The sequence below is a fragment of the Larimichthys crocea genome, chromosome XX (assembly GCF_000972845.2).
Source record: "Larimichthys crocea isolate SSNF chromosome XX, L_crocea_2.0, whole genome shotgun sequence".
Taxonomy (NCBI): domain Eukaryota; kingdom Metazoa; phylum Chordata; class Actinopteri; family Sciaenidae; genus Larimichthys; species Larimichthys crocea.
Window position 1 is genome coordinate 3,910,493 of NC_040030.1, and position 21,218 is coordinate 3,931,710.

A 21,218-nucleotide genomic window follows, 5' to 3' on the forward strand; every position below is an offset into this window, starting at 1 on the left:
CTATTGTGAGAACGGCTGCTCCAGCTAAGACAAACCCATGCTAAGGTTCCTGTGGAGAGACCTGAGGCCAGAAAACCCACCAGTGTGTAACGAGTGGCAAGTCCTCCCCTTCGGAACCCCTGCAGTCCCTGCTGTGCAACATTTGCATTGCCGAAGCATGTGCAGGTCACTACCAGCCCGTGGAGATGCAAGTCATCATAGAGAAGTCCATTTACGTGGACAACTGTCTGCCCAGCCTAACATCAAGAGACCGCTGCTTAGAGTTTGTGGACAAACTGCCCATCTGCGGCTGGAAGGCTGGATTTGAGCTGAGGCAGTGGGCCAGCAAACGACCCCCCCATCACCGCCCCTTTCCTTGACGTCGGTCAGACACCTGTGAACTGTGGCCTCCAGCTTGGTCGGCCAGCTGTCCAGGAGCAGCCCTTGGACTACACTGGCATGCCAGTCAGACCCCCTGTCCTACAGCATCGCATGGTGCGATTGCTCAGTGGCCACAAGAGGAACATATATAAAGTCCTTGCCAGCCAATACGATCCTCTCGGTTACATAATACCTACACCACCAGAGCAAACGGTTCTGTTCAGCGCTTGGGGCCAGACGATAGATTGGGATGACCCGCACTCCCGGATGGACCTGCTTGCATTTCCTGGCGCTCGTGGGCGGCGGAGCTTGAACACCTGCCAAAGGAACCTGCCAGGTGCTACTCCAGTGAGAATATGACCACCCCTCCAGCGCGAGAGATATTAATTTGTTCAGCACGCCATCAGGCACGGCATATGGAGCCGTGGCCTATCTCAGGATGGAAAATACCCCACAGGGCAAGGTTGAGGTTTCTTTCCTTGCTGCACGCTCGTGTGGCTCCTAAGAAACAGCCGTCCATCCCTCGTTTGGAGTTGTGTGGCAGCCCTCACTGGCGCACAGCTCTCCAAGTTATTCCACAGAGCTGACCCTCCATATCCGCCAGCCTCACTCTAGGTCTGATATCACCATTCTCACGTGGCTGTCATCGATTCTGCGCACAAAGTTTTGTAGGAACGCGCGTGGCTGAAATCCAGAGCTGACAGGACCTGCTAACATGGCAATATGTTGGCCATCAGGAGACAACCCAGCAGCTTATCACTAGAGGTCTCACTTCATGGACCTAGGGATGGTGGAGGTTGGACTCATGGCCCAACATTCATGAGGCCGCGCAGAGATGGCAGAGCCCTCATGTTCCCCCCCCTGCTGCGCCAGAGAGTGGATGATGCAACTGCATGCTGTGCTGTTGACTACAAACCGTGCCCGCTCCCACAAAGCAGCATCAAACACTGAGTGGACTATCGGGAGGCCCCGCTCACCAGCTGCATGGGGGGTGACCTTCAACTCATGTGACTGCTGATGACCTACGCCGCTGCTGCACTGCGGCCCTTGAAACAGGCACGAGGGAACTAGTTCCTGAGGCGTCTTCTCTACTAGCTGCAAGCAAACAGTGGCAATCCAGCCGCCTCATGTCACTTGCTCCAGAGCTCGATGCGGGCAAACAGGTGGACTAATCAGAGTGGTAGGCGTCTCCGCCGCTGCCAGCGCCCCTCACAGCAGGACATGATTACCCCATGTCCTCGATCCCCAGCCACCTTTGCCCAGGCGATCATTACAGGACTATGATGTCAGCTGATCATCCCAGGGCCCGGAGAGCGTGTTGCTCGAAATTCAGGAGGAGATATTGGATACTGCGAGGACGTGAAGCAGTGCGTCGACATCAAAGGAAGTGCATGGAGTGTATGAAATGGAGAGGAGACCTGATCCGCCCAGGATGCTGATTGCGCAGCCAGGACAGCGCACTTTTGACCCCCGCCTTCTTATCCACCGGCGTCGACTGTTTTGGGCATATCGTCGCTCAAGATTGGTCGCAGGACTGAGAAGAGGTGGGGAATACTGTTTGAAATGTATGACAACAGAGCAGTTCATAAGATCTCTCAGCAGTTATAGACACTGACGCGTTACTGATGGCTGAGACGCTTATCCTCGGCGGGGAAAAAGCCGCATGAGCTCCTGTTGACCCAGGCACCAATTTCAAAGGAGGAGAAAAGAGAGCTTTTGGCAGGCTTTGAATCCCTCACCCGAGCTTCAAGGCCAACTCGCCAACCAGCAGATTCCGGTTTGTGTTCAACCCTCCAGGATCACCACAACTTTGGAGGATGCTTGGAGAGGGAGGATCCGGTCCCCCCAAAGCCCGCACTGTCAAGTGCACTATGGGGCTCAGACGTTTTACAGAGGAGGTGTTGCGCACTGTTCTTCACTGGAGATTGAAGAATCCTACAATTCCAAACCTAGCTCGGATTGCTCATCAGACACTTGCGGACCCGGAAATCCCCATTCACCCCTAAACTGTCTCCTCATGGGCGGCGGATGCCTCCTGCCCTCAGAGTTGTATTGATGGCCAGAGATCCTCCGGGTCGGCGGAGATGGCTGTCATAGGCCAGATACTGGCTGACCGTTGCTGGACAGCATTTCCTACACATACCTTCCGGACTCCCAGGCCCGGCAGAAAGTGGACAGAGGCTGTGGGACTTGCAGGTGGGGAATGTTGTTATGATTGTTGAACAACCAGTTTTGCCCCGGGCCTGTTGGCCTGTGGGAAAGGTTCCTCACATTTTCCTGGAGCGACAACCCGGGTTCAGGTCTGCCTGAAGTTGGTTGATAGGACAGAAACATAACCCCGCCATGTGGCAAGCTGAATACGTTCCCTGCCCTTCTTCCGAACGGAAAATCGAGGCCTTTACCATAAGTTCCGGAATTCAATTCTTGAATTCGGGGGCGGCTGTTGCAAAAGGCTGGCTGACACCAGGGCGAGACGGAGTGTCTCAATATGACCCTAGAGGGCGTAATTGTGAACTAGTTCTGCCTAGTAACAGCGTACTGGTGACTGGTTTTTGCCAGCAGCCGAAGAGGGCGGAATGGTACTTAGTATTGTCTGGCAGTTCAGCTGGTTTCTTCCCTGGTTGTTCCCGGTCCCAGTTTTTTGATATGTGGCGTCCCTGTTGTCCTGTAAAGTAGACTCCTTGTTTTTTGAATTAATCAGTGTTCATATTAATGATGGCACGGTTTAGTTGTGTTGAAGCTAAGTTTACACGTAGGTGTGGTAAAAGTGGAACATTTGTAGTTATAGGTTATTCCTCTGTTGTATCTTGATCATAGTGTGAGTGCCACGAATGTCTGTTTTCTGTTTTATCTTGTTGATTGGTTGCATCCTAAGAAACCCACCCACAGCAACGACAGGTACTACAAACAAATCCCATGTTAAGAAAAGTGACCTGCTTATTGGAATTAAAGAACAGCTCCTGCCTCCTCGGCCTGGGTGTCTTTGAGACCCACCGCGTTCGACCGGACTCCTCTCCCAGCGATTCGTGCTTTTCCAACCACCAAGCCCCTACACTATTAAATGAGGTGGAAAAGTCCCTTTGGGCCTTTGGGATTTCTCGGGGGATTCCCAGCAAAACCAATCCAACCCTCAATTCGGTCCAAATGTAACAAAACAAACCTGTTGGACCGATTTTGTGCAGGATTCTGGTTGTCAAAGGTCAACGCCAGAACTCCATACTTCAAGAGGAAACATGCGTTTATTCACCTAATTTAGATATACACTCCCCCCCAGGAAAACCACGTGTTCTACTGGCGGTGATCATCCAAGTTCCGCTTCTGTAGGACACACGGAGTTGGTTAAGTTCGACATTTATCCACCTCACACCGGTAATGCTAATCTCTCATGGCTGCGGTGGTTTCATACTCGTTTTTCTTTATGGAAATGGTGCAACACTTTGAACCGAACACTGGCGGGACCCTCAAACGTGGTGCGCTCCTAACCATAGAGGATTAAGTTTTGACTTATGATGAATGTGGCTTGTTTTTAATATAACAAAAGTCGCAGAGTAATTTCTTCAAGAGATGTTTGAGAAAAGTGATTGCCAAGTAAAGAAATAACAATAAAAGAAGACAGACATGAAACAGAATACAGGGTGAAAAACAAGTTTTAACATGCCATCATTAGTTCCTCATGTACATGAATAACCTTTTAAAAAATGTTAATTTATGACCTTTTAAAACTATTTCCCACCTTGTTTTGTTCATTTTTATCATTTTATTCACCTTTAAAGTTGTTTCTAATATCACAGTATCAATCTAAACATGGCTACTTCAGTATATATACACCAACTTATCATCATTTGTAGCAAATTTTCTAGTTTTTACAAGCTCCAATTCGCCATTTTTCCTCAACTATACTTCTATTGTTAACAGGACGTAAAGCTATGACCCTATAATCACTAAAACAACAACAGAAGTTGTAACACAAACAATAAAACACAGCAGAAATTCATCATTTGCTGCTCCTGTGCATGAGAAACCTTTAAAAACATATAACTTATCATCTCTTAAAACTGTTTTCAACCTTATTCTGTTCATTCTGTCTTCTTTTATTGTTATTTTTTCTTTACTTGGCAATCACTTTTCTCCAAACATCTCTTGAGAAATACTCTGAGATTTTGTTATTTTAAAAACAGAGCACATCTCTTATCAAAGTCAACAGTATCCTCTAGTGGTAGGAGCGCACCACGTTTTGATGGTCACGCACAGTGTTTGGTTCAAAGGTTGGCACATATTTCCATAAAGAAACGAGATATGAACCACCGCAGCCAATGGAGAAGTTAGATACTACCTGTGTGAGGTGGATAAATGGTCGAACTGAACTCAACTTCCTTTTGCCTTTACAGAAAGCGAAACTTGGATGATCACCGCCAGTATAACACGTGGTTTGTCCTGGGGGGTGATATCTAAATTAGGTTGAATTAAACGCATGTTCCTCTTTGAGTATGGAAGTTCTGCGTTGACCTTTGACAACAGAAATCTGCAACAAAATCGAGTCAAAGGTTTGTTTGTTACATTTGGACCGACATTTGAGGGTTGGATTGTTTTGCTGGGAATCCCCCAGAAAAATCCCCAAAGTGCCCCAAAGACTTTCACCTAATAACCGGGAAGGTTCGTGAAACATAGAAAGTCCTTTCTGAGTAAATTATGTAGGCATGTTCGGGGGGAAAAAACGATGCGTAATCATGTTTTTTTTTTTTTTGTTTTTGTTTTTTTATCTGTTTGGGTTGATTTCATTTCACAACATTCAAATGGATGTTTGGAAAAAAGTTATCCAGACTCTCCTTTTTCTATTTCATAACCATGAGAGTCAATAGAGAGAACGGAATGTATCCTTAAACTTCTCTAAATAAATAAATAAATACATAAATAGATCCAAAAATAACCTTAATGTAGTTGTAAGATATAAAAGTAAATTTCTAAAATCTGATGATTCATCAGCTGGTTAAAAGAATAAGAGACACAAAATTGCGCAAAAATAAAAAATAAATCTGTGCGTTTATTTCTAAATAGTTTTCATCTTTTAATGTGAAATACTTACTTTTAAGAGACCACAAGCCAAAAAAAGTCTGAAGGTTTAAAGCAATCCAAAAAAAATTACAAAATAAGAGTGGCGCAATAGTTTATAACCGCACTGAGGATTTTATTTTGAAACGTGTAACGGGAAGTTCAGTTTTGTACAAGTGTTTACGGTGGTGGCGCGCGCGCGCACACACACACACACACACACACACACACACACACACACACAAGGTCTCGTGAAGCAGACAGGACAGAAAGAGACGCTCGTGTCGGTGTGATGCCGCTGGAGGAACAGATGGTTGGAGCGTGCGCCGTTAATCTGCCAGAGAAGCTTTTCCAAGAGCACGAGAGATTATACACACACACACACACACACACACACACACACACACACACATACACACACAAACACACACACACACAGAGACCGTTTTTTGTTTTGGCAACAGTCATAAACGATTCTGGTTTCAGAGACAGGTTTTCTAAAATCTCAGAATCTTCTGATGCTTCAATTAAGCTTTGTTTAATATAATATGTGATAATATATAATATTACATCAAGTTAAAGCACACAAATGTGTGTTTATGCTGTTTGTTTATGCTTTAAGTCATTATATTTGAAACATGTGCAGTATTTTTAACATAAGTTGGTCAGTTTAATCATGAGAAACTTTAACTGCAGCTAAAGACTTTATTATTGTCAATATAAGAACGTTAATGATAAATGGAGGTGTAAATAAACATTCAACACAGTGTAACACAGAGGAACTGGCTCCTTTTTAAAATGAATGCAGCCATCACTAAAGCAACTTTGTGCAACTTTTCTACCATAAACTTTAATTTTTACACCATTTTTTAACTTTAACTCATTTTAAATCATGTTGATGCTGCACTGACTTGTAATCTGAATGGTGTCTCTGTCATTCATACGTCTGTTCTTACACCATGTAAACTTTGTGAGAAATGTGAGAAGTATGAAGTGCAACTGATTCACTGATTTTTAATCAGTGTCGTGCCAGAACAGGAGCTGGGCAAGTGGGCAGCCTTTAATGGACACAATGACAGAGAGGAAAGGTAATATTATCTGGCTGCTGTCTTACGTCGTTGACCTTGTTGATGTTTGGCTTTGGTTAGTTTTTGATCATAAGTATTGTAATCAGAACAAATACTCGAGTACAGCTGGACAAAGTTACCACACTCTCTCTACCTCCCACTAATCAACAAACACTGAGCATGAATTAGATCTTTAGTCATTTTTAATTGCAGCTTCACGTGAGGGCAGCAGTTTTCCTCTCGGGTCCTCGTGAGCGCTCTGGAGCGGCCTCGCGCACATTCAAGGAATTCAGCTGCGAGAGCCGCGCGGTCAAATCAGCTGAGCCACAGCAGGAAGTGAGGGGAAATGTCACTTCAAAATAAAAGTGTAGCTAATCCAATCTTTAGTTGATTGGATTAAGTCAGATCAGGATAGAAAACTCTTTTAAAAAGGAAAACCTGGGGCCAAACAGACAGAAAAACACATTTTGAATACAATAGTCTACTGAGGAGCTGAAGGGGAGTTTAAAAATATAACATCTGTTTATTGTTGCTTTTATATAAAAGGTGCCTCGTTATTTACTGCTGAGCTTTTAAGTTGATTCTTCTTACTCCTTGTGTTTATTTTTTATTCACCTAATGGATTTTCATTTTCTTTAAACATTTTATTGGTTTTAATGTTACAGTTTTTTAAGTCTTGCTGTTGCTTTCTATGCACTGGCTCTCTTTTTTTATTCATTACAACATTTAATAATAGTATAGCAACATTTTTATACATGTATTATCTATTTTGCTAAATTGTATTCATTGTTGTCTATTTCTGTTTTTATTTTATTTTTTTGGTAAGTGAAATAATTTGGGCTTCACGTTTGCATGAAAGTTTGTGTTTTGTGTGTGAGTTTACGAAGAAGGAAAAAATAAAGTAAGAACAGATTGATTGATTTCAAACAGACAGTTAACATATAATTTACTAATCTAATAGTCTTGTCTCTCTATCTCTATCACAGGTTCCACTGCTACTGTAATCATTTCATCATTCATTGTAATTCATTGTCATTTTATCAGTCATTGTAATTGTACATTATGTTTGTGTTGATTTGTTCTGTCCGTCCTGGGAGAGGGATCCCTCCTCTGTGGCTCTTCCTGAGGTTTCTTCCACCTTTTTTCCCTGTTAAAGGTTTTTTGTGGGCAAGTTTTTCCTCACTTGAACCGAGGGTCTAAGGACAGAGGGTCTCCGAGGCAAATGTACTTTGTGACTTTGGGCTATACAAATAAAATCTGATTTGATTTGACATATACATTACATTAGATTTAGTCATTTAGCTGACACTTATCCAAAGCTTACTTACATAAAGGGAAACAATTAGTGCAACAAGGACATGTTAGTGCAACAATAAGTACTATTCACATAGAATCAATCAGTTTCTATTTGTATGTTTTGTTTATGATATTTTAACTATTTAAGGTTGCATATCCTAAACATGAAAGCTGAATATGAACTATAAAGTTATTTTTGGTAGTCTCTACTTCTGCTTGGTGGCCTTTTATTTTGAAAACCTTCTGAAAAAAATGTTGGGTGTCTCAGCAGTTTTGGCACCACAGGGTATGTTTTTAACACTTCTGCAAGGTGTCACTAAAAACCGTTTGTTTAGTCACATCTTCCTGTCCAGTGGTGACTTTCTGCATTATATTTAAGCTTAATATGACAATATCGACTTTATCCAGCTTCTGCAGCCACTTAAATACAAATATTTGTGCACTTATTCCCTGATGTATAGTCTCATAATCAGAGTGTAGTTTTTAAAGGTCAGTGCTGTCATGTTGGTTTTATCAGCTAATCAAGCAGTCGAAGCCTCAGAGCAAGTGGAGTGTTGCAGAACTATTCACCTAGAATCAATCAGTTTCCATCTGTATGTTTCGTTTATGAAATTTTAACTCTTTAAGGTTGCATATCCTAAAAATGAAAGCTGAATATTAACTATAAAGTGATTTATGGTAGTCTCTACTTCTGCTTGGTGGCCTTTTATTTTGAAAACCTCCTACTGGACGCTGTGTTTGTTCGTTATATGTATATCAATTAATCATTTGTAGTTATTTTTCTAGTGTTTACAAGATCCAAGTCACCATATGTCTATACTATACTTCTATAGAAGTAGAAGAAGTAACTACTATACTTCTGTTATTAACATGAAGTAAATATATGACCCCTATAATCATTAAAACAATAAAAGTTGTAATATTTCATGAAAATAAAGCAGAAATCCATCATTAGTTCCTCATGTACATGAATAACCCTTTAAAAAATGTTAATTTATGACCTTTTAAAACTATTTCCCACCTTGTTTTGTTCATTTTTATCATTTTATTCACCTTTAAAGTTGTTTCTAATATCACAGTATCAATCTAAACATGGCTACTTCAGAATATATACATCAACTTATCATCATTTGTAGCAAATTTTCTAGTTTTTACAAGCTCCAACTCGCCATTTTTCCTCAACTATACTTCTATTGTTAACAGGACATAAAGCTATGACCCTATAATCACTAAAACAACAATAAAAGTTGTAATACAAACAATAAAATACAGCAGAAATTCATCATTTGCTGCTCCTGTGCATGAGAAACCTTTAAAAACATATAACTTATCATCTTTTAAAACTGTTTTCAACCTTATTTTGTTCATTCTGTCTTCTTTTATTGTTATTTTTTTCTTTACCTGGCAATCACTTTTCTCCAAACATCTCTTGAGAAATACTCTGAGATTTTGTTTATTTTAATTTATGACCTTTTAAAACTATTTCCCACCTTGTTTTGTTCCTTTTTATCATTTTATTCACCTTTAAAATTGTTTCTAATATCACAGTATCAATCTAAACATGGCTACTTCAGTATATATACACCAACTAATCATCATTTGTAGCAAATTTTCTAGTTTTTGCAAGCTCCAAGTCGCCATTTTTCTTCAACAGTTTCCATCTGGATGTTTTGTTTATGATATTTTAACTCTTTAAGGTTGCATATGCTAAATATAAAAGCTGAATATTAACTATAAAGTGATTTGTGGTAGTCTCTACTTCGGCTTGGTGGCCTTTTATTTTGAAAACCTCCTACTGGAAGCTGTGTTTGTTCGTTTGCGCGCCCTTGACACCGTTGGCTGCTTGTTTTCGTTCACACAAACATGGATGTGAGTCAGAAGATAATCAATCGATGCTCTTTGTGTTCGTGCATCAGGAGATGTTTGGTCAGCCACTGAAGGAAACTTTCCCCGTGAACATCCGGCGGCTTGTTGTTGTTGTTGTTGTTGTTGTTGTTGTTGTTGTTTTTCTTTACGGTTTTACGGTTAGCGAGCCTCCCTTTGTCTTCGTGTTGTTGTTTTTATCGCGTCAGCATGGACATGTACGGATACAGCGGCGTCTTCTTGGTGAAAAGATTCCTGGACGAAGTCACCAACATGTCCGACATCAACAAGGCGAACCCGCACGGCTGCGATAACGGAGCCCTGACGGACCGGTTCGGCGTCCTGATCCAGGGACTGCTGGCCATCGTCGCCTTCAGCACGCTGATGTGTAAGTACCCGAGCCGGGATTTAAACACCTGAAACACCTGAAACACCTGAAACATGTTGTGTTTTATCACGGAGAGAGGATGCACCAAAAACTGTGCACACTAATTAAAAAAAAAAAAAGGCAAACACCGTCCACGTGGCGTTTTGTTGACGTTTATGCCTCACGAGCGCTCCACCAAATCCCATTTAAAAAAACACGCAATTAAACAATTAATCGCTTTTAAACGATAAATTAACAAAAATTAAACATTTTTTTAAACATAACATGCCTTATTAGGCTTCTCCTTTAAATTCGGCGTTAATTAAATGCTATAATTAAAACATTATAAAAGGAAAATCCAGCTGTTTTTGTCTTCCACGTCCACAACAGTGAGCTGTAATGAGCTCAAGTACATATTTTAGTAAAATTAAATGCGATTTGTGGCATATATATCTACGCCGAATTTGCCATAAACACCCAAATTTACCATAAATATTAAAAGTGTGTCATGCATCACTGTTATTGGTGCCTAAATGCCAAGCAGCATCATAAATTTCGTCTTTTTTTAAAGGAAGTGTCGTCATGGTCTCTCCCTAAGGAAGGTGTTGCATCCAGGATTGCTGCCAATCTCAGTGAAATTTAATGTCATCAATCAATTTAATAGATTTTAAAGGTCCGGCGTGTCCCTTGCACTTTCAGCCTCTCCTAACTTACCTAAAAAGCAAAACTTCATAGATCAGTTGTAGTTTGTCTGTTTTGAGCTACTGTAGATATAAAGGGCTCATTCATATCTTCAGGTTATTGTACACAAATAAAAACACACTAATGAATATTATATTCAGTTCCTGCAAAGAAATACTCCACTGGACCGGTCTATCTATGCCAGGTTTCCAGGGTTTCCAGGATTTCCAGGTTTGATCTGCTTATCTCTGCGTGTCTATTCAGGGTCATGATTGATTTGAAGAACCTCAGAGCTGATATCAGTCTCCCTGTCAGGTTTTAATTATAATACAGCGCTGTAACCGGGAGTTTTCCCAGTCCGGGCAGATTTAAGGCATCTCAGCTGAGTGCCCTGCACAAACAAGTGTGGGTTTCACTGTTTCAATGCCTGTTGACTGCTAAATAACTTGTGATTCAGTGGCAGCTGACTTGAGAAATGTTGGGTGTCACCACAGGGTATGTTCTGCAGCAGTTGCAGCTGAAAGGTGTCACTGTTTTAGTCACATCTTCCTGTCCAGTGGTGACTTTCTGCATTATTTTTAAGCTTTATGTGACAATATCGACTTTATCCAGCTTCTGCAGCCACTTAAATACAAACATTTGTGCATCCTGTGCGGCGTTCACTTATTCCCTGCGCCATAGTCCAATAATCAGAGTGTAGTTTTAAAGGTCAGTGCAGTCATGTTGGTTTTATCAGCTCATCAAGCAGCTGGGTAAAGAGCAGTCGAAGCCTCAGAGCAAGTGGAGTGTTGCAGAATTAGGCCAGGCCTTAAGGGGCGAGTGAGATCAATGATCTGTAACCTGCACTCAGTTACTTATTAGTAGAAAAATCAATGCCCCCCTCCCTCTCTCCCTCTCCCTCCCTCTCTCTCTCTCTTTATATTTTCCTTTCCTGTTCTCAGTGTCGTTCTTGGTCAAAGCCCACGCATCTGTTAATATTTACGCCACTTTATCCGTGTGCAGCCGAGCATCGAGAGCCCCCCTCAGCCACGATCACGGTGGCGGCATGCCAAGTCACAGCCGAGCCGAGCCAAGCCGAGCTGAGTCTGCGCTAAGAGTGCTCCTTCCTCAAAAGCTATTTTTGTAGAGTTTCCTTCCATGAACTCGTCATTATTCCTGCACACAGAATCCAGATAAAGGCCGAGCTGACAATCAAGTTAGAGCGTTTCTTTTGTTTTTTTGTGCGGAGAAACAACTGAGCAAATGTTGAGAAACTTACTCTGCTGTTTTTTCCAGTCAGTTACACATTTTAATGTCACTTTTTATGTCGCAGATATCCTCACAGCTTCGAAAAACTCAACTTTGAAGTGATTTAGGGCTGCAAATTAGGATTATTTTCATATTTTTTTACGAGTATTAGATTCGATTTTTCAAAAATGGCCCTGACAGTCACTCAGAGTCCAAAGGGACACCTTCAGATAACTTGTGTTGTCAGCCTAACAGTCCAAAATCCAAAGATATTCAGTTTGGATTGATATAAAACACAGAAAAACAGCAACGCTTCACTTTTTGACACACTGGAATCGGTAAACATTGCTTCATAAATGACTCAAACGAAACATTTCTAATCAAAATTGCTTCAGCCTTAAAGTAATCCAGATGAGGCACCTTTAAATAGCTTCAAATAAACTGAATAATTAGACCAGTACAGTCGTGTAGTTGTAGACTTTAAAACTTAAGTTCGTGGATGTGAAACACGTCAGCATCCTGTTGTCACGCGCCCGCTCGCGCTCTCTGACCTTGCGAGATGGCGAGATAGACGAACACCGGGCGTGAAATGAATGTTCACCGTGGAGGTCAAAGAAGCCGCAAAAGGAACCGCGTGTTTGCATGTTTATTGATCTGCAGGATAAACATGAATCGAGTGGAAACGTCATTGATTGATTTAATGGATTGTTTTTTTCTTCTTTGTTTGCAGTGAAGAGGTTCAGAGAGCCCGTGGGGATAAGACGGCCGTGGAGGATCTGGTCAGCATTTCTTTCTTTTATCTCCTTCTGCCACGTCTCATGCTACGTTGTTACATTTGTACTTGTACAGATGAAATAAAGTCTCAAACAAACCGATATAGACAGTAAAAAGCACAAAGTGACAAAGTAATCTTGGGATTTCTGTTTTTAAAAAACATTTTCAGACATGCAGCTCATCAGAAACTAAATTTAAACGCGCTCCTTTTCATCTTTTCCAGGTTCTTCGACACGTCCAAGCAGGCCATCGGCGCTCTCTTCATCCACTTTGCCAACGTCTTCCTGTCCACGCTCACCAAAGAGGACCCGTGCTCCCTGTGAGTTATTCAGAAGCATAAGCAGACAGGTCATGATAAAGACGTTTGGCTCACGAGAACCTTTTTTTTTTTTAACCGAAGGTACCTGATGAACTTCCTGCTGGACGCCACGTTGGGGATGCTGGTCATCTGGCTGGCCGTGAAGCTCGTGTCCAAACTCGTGGAGTACAAGCAGTGGACGCTGCTCATGTTTGGAGAATACGGTGAGCGTTCAATGTCTTTGACTCTTTAAGCTGCAGCTCTGGTTTCCGCCACTGGAGGGTGATGATGACCCACACAGGAGGCGGACGGGGAGGAGAGCCAGCATCCCCAGCTGCAACCCCGCCTGGAAAACATTCCCAGCGAGGGTTTAACTCCACGCCAGCTACTACACTCACCCCACTGTTGTTTTTTTAGTTTGAGTTCCTTCCTTAATGTGATGGAAAATTTCAGTGAGGCAACTTTCAGAGCCATCTCACTTCTCTTTTATGATCAAAGTTTCTGTTACCGAAAACGTTGCATCTTCACGGAGATGCGTCAGGTTTGTGTGTTTGTTTAGATCACGCAGGTGAGCTCCAGGAACACCTTGAAATGATGATCAGGTGTTTCTCTCTCTCTCTCCCTGTCTGTACATCTTCCTCCTCCCTTCTTCCTGTCTTAATGACAGACTTATCCTCCTTTGTGTCTGCAGCGGTGAGACACCTGTGTAACCTTCTGGAAAGGGTTTAGGCGAGGCGATTTAAATATCCTGCGCAAGACGCAGAAGATTTTTATTAAAGGTCCTGCGTGTCGGATTTAAGAGGCTCTATATAATATACATACCCATGTTTACATTAGTTAGTTTTATATCTACTGACGCCAAGTCCACCGTGTTGTTTTATCCATGACCAACTTTACACTAGGAAAGGAAAGGTGATGTGAGGGTGTCACAATCAGCAGCTACACCATTGAATCTTACACTTTGTACCTTTTTAAACATGACAATGTGTGAACAAAGTATCTTAAAGTTGGTGCAGCTTTTGTACAGTGGGATTATTTTAAAGGTGCAAGTTGACATTAACTTTAAATCAGACTTGAGTTTTACTGAATGTGTCACGCAAACGTTTAATGCAAAGAAGAAGTTTACACAATAAGACGTATGAATATTCTTTAGTATTCCATCTTTCAAGTTGGGCAGAAGAAATAATTTCCAAAATAAAGCAAAGCCGGATTACTGTTTAACTCGTGTTGTCGTGCCAACAGTCCAAAATCCAAAGATAGTGGATTGATAGGAATGATATAAAACACAGAAAAGCAACAAATAGTGGATTGATAGGAATGATATAAAACACAGAAAAGCAACAAATCCTGACATTTAGAGAGGCTGGAAACTGTAAATAATGCGTCATAAATGATTTAAAATGTTTATTTTATAATAAAAATGTTTACAGATGATTCACCGTTGCTTCAGCCCTGAGGTAATCCAGATGATGGACCCTTAAATGGCTTAAAAAGTTTGAAAAAAAAGCACAAAGAAATCTTCAGAAGTCTGAATAATTAGACGGTACTCACGTCATGTTCTCTGACCTTGAGAGATTCGTCATTTTCTGGTGCCACTACATTAAAAGTTCATGATATTGTTACTTTAGAAAACATACAGAGGGAAAAATCACTGAAAAATATAAATGAGTTTAGTCTGTTTTTAATTTATACTAACATACGAGGAGACAGACTGTGTCTAAAATCTTCTATAATGTTTATAAGTTGTAGATATGACGCGTGTACGCATACTGTATATGTGCATGTATGTAATGGGCACTTCACTGATGTTTTCCGGCCTCGTCTCCTCCTCCTCCTCCTCCTCCTCCTCCTCCTCCTCCTCCTTCGGCATGGCTTGGCCAGTGTGGCATCTACCTGCTCATCATGGTGCTGGAGAAAGGCGTGATCAGCCTGGTGCTGCTCGTCCCCGGATGGTCCAAAGTAAGTGAAGACCGCACGGTTACCCGTGCTGCGTTCAGGTCTCGTGGGGAAAAGACATTTTTATTGTAACAAACAAAAGTTTTAAATCTGTTGAAACAGACTCCGTGATAAAATCATCAGATCTGAACAATCTTCTCTCGGTTCTATTTTCGGCTTTGTTTACTGTACTGAAATTCTCTGAGAGATGAAAACCATCAAGACCAAAGAGAATACACAAGTGGAGGCGATGACTGACTTCTCTTTTTGATTCTTATGGAAACTTCGAGGCACTGTGACATCGTGGGGTCATATTTGTTTATTCAAATTAACTCTTTCCATAGAAACTGATGCATTCCTGAGGAATCTAAGGACAGTTGTTTATCTGTTTTTCCTCCAGACAGAAGGAGATGTGAGATTTAAAGCTCCCTGTGTTGTTTGGAGACCTTACTTCCTTTGTTTGAAAGATCGTCTCCACGCTCTTTGACAAACTCTGAATATAAATATTAGTATTATTAATAGTAACACTGTTTGTTCTGGTGCGGGGAAGTAGAGAGTCAGGTCTCGTCTCGCTGTCCTTCAGTCGTCCTATAAATGTTTGTTTCACATGGTTTGATTATACAATCATACAACTCAGGAAGATCTTTATTGAAATTAAGTCAGCACGTTAACCTCTCCTCTCTTCTGTTCCAGTTGCAGGAGGTGTTGCTGGGCTACATTGCCAACCCTCAGCTGGAGCTGGTGCTGGTCATGCTCATCGTGCCCTTCATAGTGAACGTGAGTCGAGGTCGAGTGTTTTGTTTTTTACCTCTACAGCATCAGTGACCACGGTCTCTCTGTCTCCTTCCTGTAGTCCATCATGTTCTGGGTGGTGGACAGCCTGATGATGAGGAAGTTCAAGACGCTGAAGAGCCTGGAGGACTCCTGCGACGACTCGGCGACGAAGGCCGACACGCCGCCCTGGACGAACAGCGAGGAATCGCGGGTGAGAACAACACGGTGATGTTTGTACCGACAGATCAGGGCACAGCGAGCTGTGGTGAGCAGCTGCTCGTCTTTTTCAGGCGCTTATGTAAGTAAAGCAACCGCTTCGTTCTGGAGATCTTCTCTGTTCGAGTTCATTAGGTCAGCGACACAGACAGAGGATCACATCTTTGAGCTCGCTGTCCACAATAAAAGACATGTTATGCTCATTTTCAGGTTTCCGTAACATGCTTACTGGTCATTGCTGCAGCACCTGTATTCACTATGCCACAAAGTGGCTCAGTCAAGTTCAACAAAGAAACCTACAAAATAAACATGAAACAGGATCCGTCCTTGACTTTGAACCGTTGGGGTTTTTGCTCCCTCGGCTGATTGGAGACGATGAAGACTTCGAAACAGAGCATTTCCTGAGAGTTTGGGGGATTTTTCCATCAAAAATAAAGTGAACCCACTGGGTTGTCTTCTCTTCCTCAGATAATGGGAGTAGAGCGAGACTGTTGTGTTGGTTCTTGCAGAGAGATCGGTGTGCTTTGCTCATAAATTCCACGTTGCTGTGTTAGGAGAGTTGGCGTTTGAGAGGAAGTAATAATGATGGACAGTGAGGTCGAGAGGTGGTGGTGCTCTGTTACAACATGACGTAATATGGTAACGGAAGAAAAAGGGTGTGTCAGGCAGCTCAGGAGCAGCGACACAGCGTTATATGACACATTAAATCATAATACGGCTTCTTTAATGTCCACGTGTTGTAAATAACTGATGATTTACATTCAAATGAGCTTCTTCTAACAGCTGAACGTGTTCGGGAGTCTGAATCTCTTTATTTGAATTCCAGGTAGCATTAAAACGTCTAAAAGTTTTAAACTCCAGAACACTTAGCGTAATCAGACCGAGCCCATCTGCTCTGGATGTGACTCATCGGCCTTTCAGGGGATTACTTTTGATGCTGTGATGAAGTTTCTTAAAGCCCGTTCCCCAGCAGGAATGTGACAGTTTAACGTCTCGGCTTTTTGATGGCGAGAGCGAGACTTTAATGTGTGTGTGTGTGTGTGTGTGTGTGTGTGTGAAAATGGTAGTTGACGGTAGATGTGCCCACACGGTCACGCTGGGTGTCAACCGCACCTGTTGTTTTGGTGGGATGAGCGCAGCGTAGGCACACACACACACACACACACACACACACACACACACACACCGTGCAGATTTCCTCTCTCTGCACTCGATCTAATGAGGAACAAACCCAGATGAAGTCAGTCCAAGAAATACTGAGTCAGACTGTTTTCTCCGTCCTCTCTTGTTACCGTTGATTTGGTCGATTCTGGAGAATTCGTTCGACTGTCCAAGAAGAATTTTGGGTATTACAAAATTTTTACAGTGTCAGAGTTCCTGCTGAGGCCCCTGTGTGCAGTTTTTGGACTAAAGCAGAGCCCCGTGCTTTCATACTGTTTATTAAAGACTTGCAGAGTGTTTATGTATCATAGAAACCCTCAACTAACCCTTTTAAAGTACTTTTTTTGGGGCGTATTTTCTGATTAATGAAACGTAACATCATATTTCCACCCCAATAAATAATTTGCATGATTTGCATTAAAATCTGATCATGCAAATAGGATTGTGCTTTACTGTATGTGAGACCAGCACAGATTTAAAGGACTGGTCCAGCCAAATCACAGAAATACAAGACAAGACAAGTTTTTACTTATTTGTCTCTGAGATTTGATTAGATGTAACTTTATTGTCAGTACACAGAGGTAAAATAGTGTAACCCAATACAATGAACTTGAATCTTTAAGAATTTGATGTTGACATGCAGAAAATATTCCATATCCCCTTTATACAACTAGAATATTCCCAACTGTTTATATGGCTAACGAATTAATATTATAATAACTAATAATCCTGTTAATTTTCTCCAATTGATGTACCGTAAATTTTCAGACTATAAGCCGCTACTTTTTTCATACGATTTGAACCCTGCGGCCTCTACGACGGTGAAATGCAGATGATGCAGCTTTTAAGTTAAAGGTAATCGATCTGGCTGTCAAAGAAGGAAACGGAGCAACTGCGTGTGATCTTGGCGTCCCGTGTTGATGCCAGGTGCAGTTTGAAAAAAAGCGTGTCTTAAATTAAAACTTAAAAAAAATCTTTGTGTACCGTCTTTCTGTGTAAATATCTGATGTTACAGCATTAAAACCTGCAGCTTATATTCAAGTGCGGCCTATATATATGTACAAAATGTGTTTTCTTTTAAAATTTAGCTGGTGCTGCTTATATTCAGGTGCGCTCAATAGTCCGAAAATTACGGTAATTAAAAAGTTGGCATTGCGATATTTGTTTATCTGTTGCATAATGTTTAAAAGTCTTCTACCTTCAGCCTCGCAGACCGACTCTGATCTGGTTCTCGCACCTGATTTAGATTTTTCGGTTGTGCTCGAAACTTGTTGGAGATTCGTGTTGGTTTGCAAGGTTTTTAAGAATCATGAACAGAACTGGTTGAAGGACTGGAGTTAATTTGTTGGAAACACTCTAGTTCCAGTCTTGATATTTCAAAATGTAGAGATATTGTAGCCAGTACCTCCAGTCCAGCACCTTCAGGTGAAGCTGAGCCAGGCCTGAAACTGGACGAGGTGGAGGCTGTTGCAGCAGCAGATTAATGCCTGTTATGGGTGGCGTATCCACAGACTTTCAGCCCGCTACTGTCGCTTTATTTTACAGAATCTTTGCCTTTATTTGCTTGCAGACAATCCAGAGACAAAATAAGAAGTGAAAGAGGGTGATGACATGCGCCAAAAATTAAATTTGTGGTTGCGTGGTATGCAAACACTCCCCCAAGAGGACGCCCACACCATCGGACTCTGCCATCGACTCCTGTGAGTTTTGGGTCGAGTTTCGTTTTTTTATTTGGATGACGTGATGGTAACAGGGCCCGTTGTTGTGTCCCTCACCACCCCGACTCTCTGGAAAGATTGACAGACGACTGTTAGGGGGTGCGTGACCCCCGTGTTCAGTGGGATGACGGTGTTTATCCCTCCCGCCTCGTTCCTCTCTTCCTGGACGTCTGCCAGGCGGGCCATAAATCAAGGCCTTCATCCCGCGAATAAAAGTGACATTTAGGAGTCGTTTCCACGCGCTGATGTTATGGAAAGCGGAGTGAAGTGGAGGAGGACGACAGATAGAGGGGCATTGACTCGGATGAGGTCTTGGTGGGGGCGGCGGCAGAAGCTAAAGTCACAATGCTGTTGTTGTTGTGACATCAAGGTTCTAGAGGAGACGTCAGCGTAATCCAAATAAAAGTTTAAAACTGCCTGTCTTCATCCTGATATCTGAATCTGTGCTTCTCTTTAAAGTGCTCTTTGTATCAACTTTCCCACATGTCACATCCCAACATAAAGCAACATATGGGGCTTTAAAATGCCGTAAATGTTATAGTTGTGGAATTTTTGGCTCCTGTGGGATTCGAATCCCCGCTGCTGCTGGAAAAGAGTCTTCCAAGCTGCCGGGATATTTTCCACTTTAGGTTGGGGAATGCAGCACTGAGACATTAGCCAGAGACTTGACTGGACTTCTTTTAGCTCATGGTTTGTGCAATCAATTCATCTGCGGATCATTTTCTTGATAAATCAGTTGGTTGTTTTGGCCATAAAACGTCCTGTTTTGTGGATCGAGCAAAGATTCAGTTTACTGGCAAAATAAAATAGCTCTTGAGGAGTTAGCAGCTCACCTCACTGCCTCCGATGGCTGCAAGAGAACATCAGAGTAACCACAACTGAGCCTGTGGAGAGAGATTATTAAGGATATTAACACGCGCAGGGCAAAGATTCAGTTTACTGGCAAAGAAAGCAGAAAATATTCATCGTTTTGAACATGAATCAATCACAAAAATCCTGAAACAACGATCAACAACTTGACAGCTAATCAAGTCTTTTTAACCTTTTGTGGCGTCCCAGGTCCTGCTGACCGTCGAGAGCGACACCGACGAGGTTTCAGAGGGCGAAGAAGAGCCCGCCGACGTCGGCCCGATCCCTCATGTGCAGTATTCTGGAGGACCGCTGAGACCCAGCTGGGTGGTGGTGTAAAAAAAAACAAAAAAAAAACAAACAAACAGGTGATGTGACCTCCTACCTGTCCGTCCACTATCCACACACACACACAAACAAACAAAAACACTCTTAAGAGCCAAAATATGAGCAAACACAAAGTTACCATGCGTCCTTATCTTTATTAAAGGTCTAAATATCAGCTTCCTCGTAAGCAACGGCACAATTAAAGGTCATATAACCTGTGACTGTGAACACTACAGCCTTAGCTGCCTTCCTCTGCACTGCAGGTGTGAATAGCTGTTAATCAGAAAAACATTTTGGGGCTCACCTCGCTGCCTCCGATCGCTGTGAGAAAACATCAGAGTAACCACAACTGAGCGTGTGTGTGTGTGTGGGGAGAGATTATTAAGGATCGCGGCGCCCGCAGGGCAAAGTGTGCGGGTGGTAATGACAAAGACCGACATAAATCTGTCTTTTCTCCACACTGGGGGACTTTTTGGGAATGATGTGAGTCATTTATCAACGTGTCATATTCCAAAGAGGAGCAAGTGCTCTCAGATTTTACCCCGTTAAATATAATCATTCCAAATCCACCTTTTTTTTATATTTTAATTACAGTCGTTCCTGCACGTCTTCTCCCTCCGGCTGCTTATTTTAAGTCTGAAAGATGGTTAATGATCTGCAGGCATGACGGACCAAACATGTAGCAGTTATGTGGAAAAATGTTTATACATATATGGGCAGGAAACATGTTTCATGTGGTTTGAAGGACCAGGTCAAACTAAGATATGTGTATTTGTTGTGTACGATGGAGTATTGGAGTACGACTTGAGATTTTAGACAAAGTTTCGAGCCTGCAGTGTCAGTACTGTGTGTTTGTGCTCGGCTCTCTTAAAGGAATAGTTTGACAAATTGAAACATTTGCTCTTTTCTACGAGTCAGACGTGAAGATCGATGCGTTTATATATGAAGCTACATTTCAGGCATTTGATCAGCTTAGCATAAAGACTGGGAACAGCTGTCAATCAAAGCGTCCACGCTCTTAATCCTGCATAACTTTAAGCCTTAATATAACCTGAACAGGTGAGTTGTATATAAATTCACCCTCAGTACAGTTGTCATAAACGGGGAAATTAGCGACAGAGACCAAAACTGTTTTTTGTACCAGGCTGTAAACATGTTTATTTCTGCTGTGAAACATGGGGACTTATGGAGACTGACTCACTTCTGGAGCCAGCCCCAAGTGGACGTTTGAGGAACTGCAGCTTTTTGGCACTTCA

The 21,218-nt window shown here is 42.2% G+C and overlaps 1 protein-coding gene across 1 annotated transcript; it reads left to right on the top strand.

The window, feature by feature from the left end:
* Nucleotides 1-9,531: 9,531 nt before the first annotated feature.
* On the top strand, nt 9,532-20,950 carry tmem110l (transmembrane protein 110, like). Its single transcript, XM_027272416.1, has 8 exons — nt 9,532-10,023; nt 12,641-12,689; nt 12,908-13,003; nt 13,085-13,210; nt 14,833-14,941; nt 15,611-15,694; nt 15,771-15,902; nt 19,846-20,950. The coding sequence occupies exons 1-8, from the start codon at nt 9,846-9,848 to the stop codon at nt 19,972-19,974; spliced, it is 903 nt and encodes a 300-aa protein (XP_027128217.1). The 5' UTR covers nt 9,532-9,845; the 3' UTR covers nt 19,975-20,950.
* The last annotated feature ends 268 nt before the right edge of the window (nt 20,951-21,218 follow it).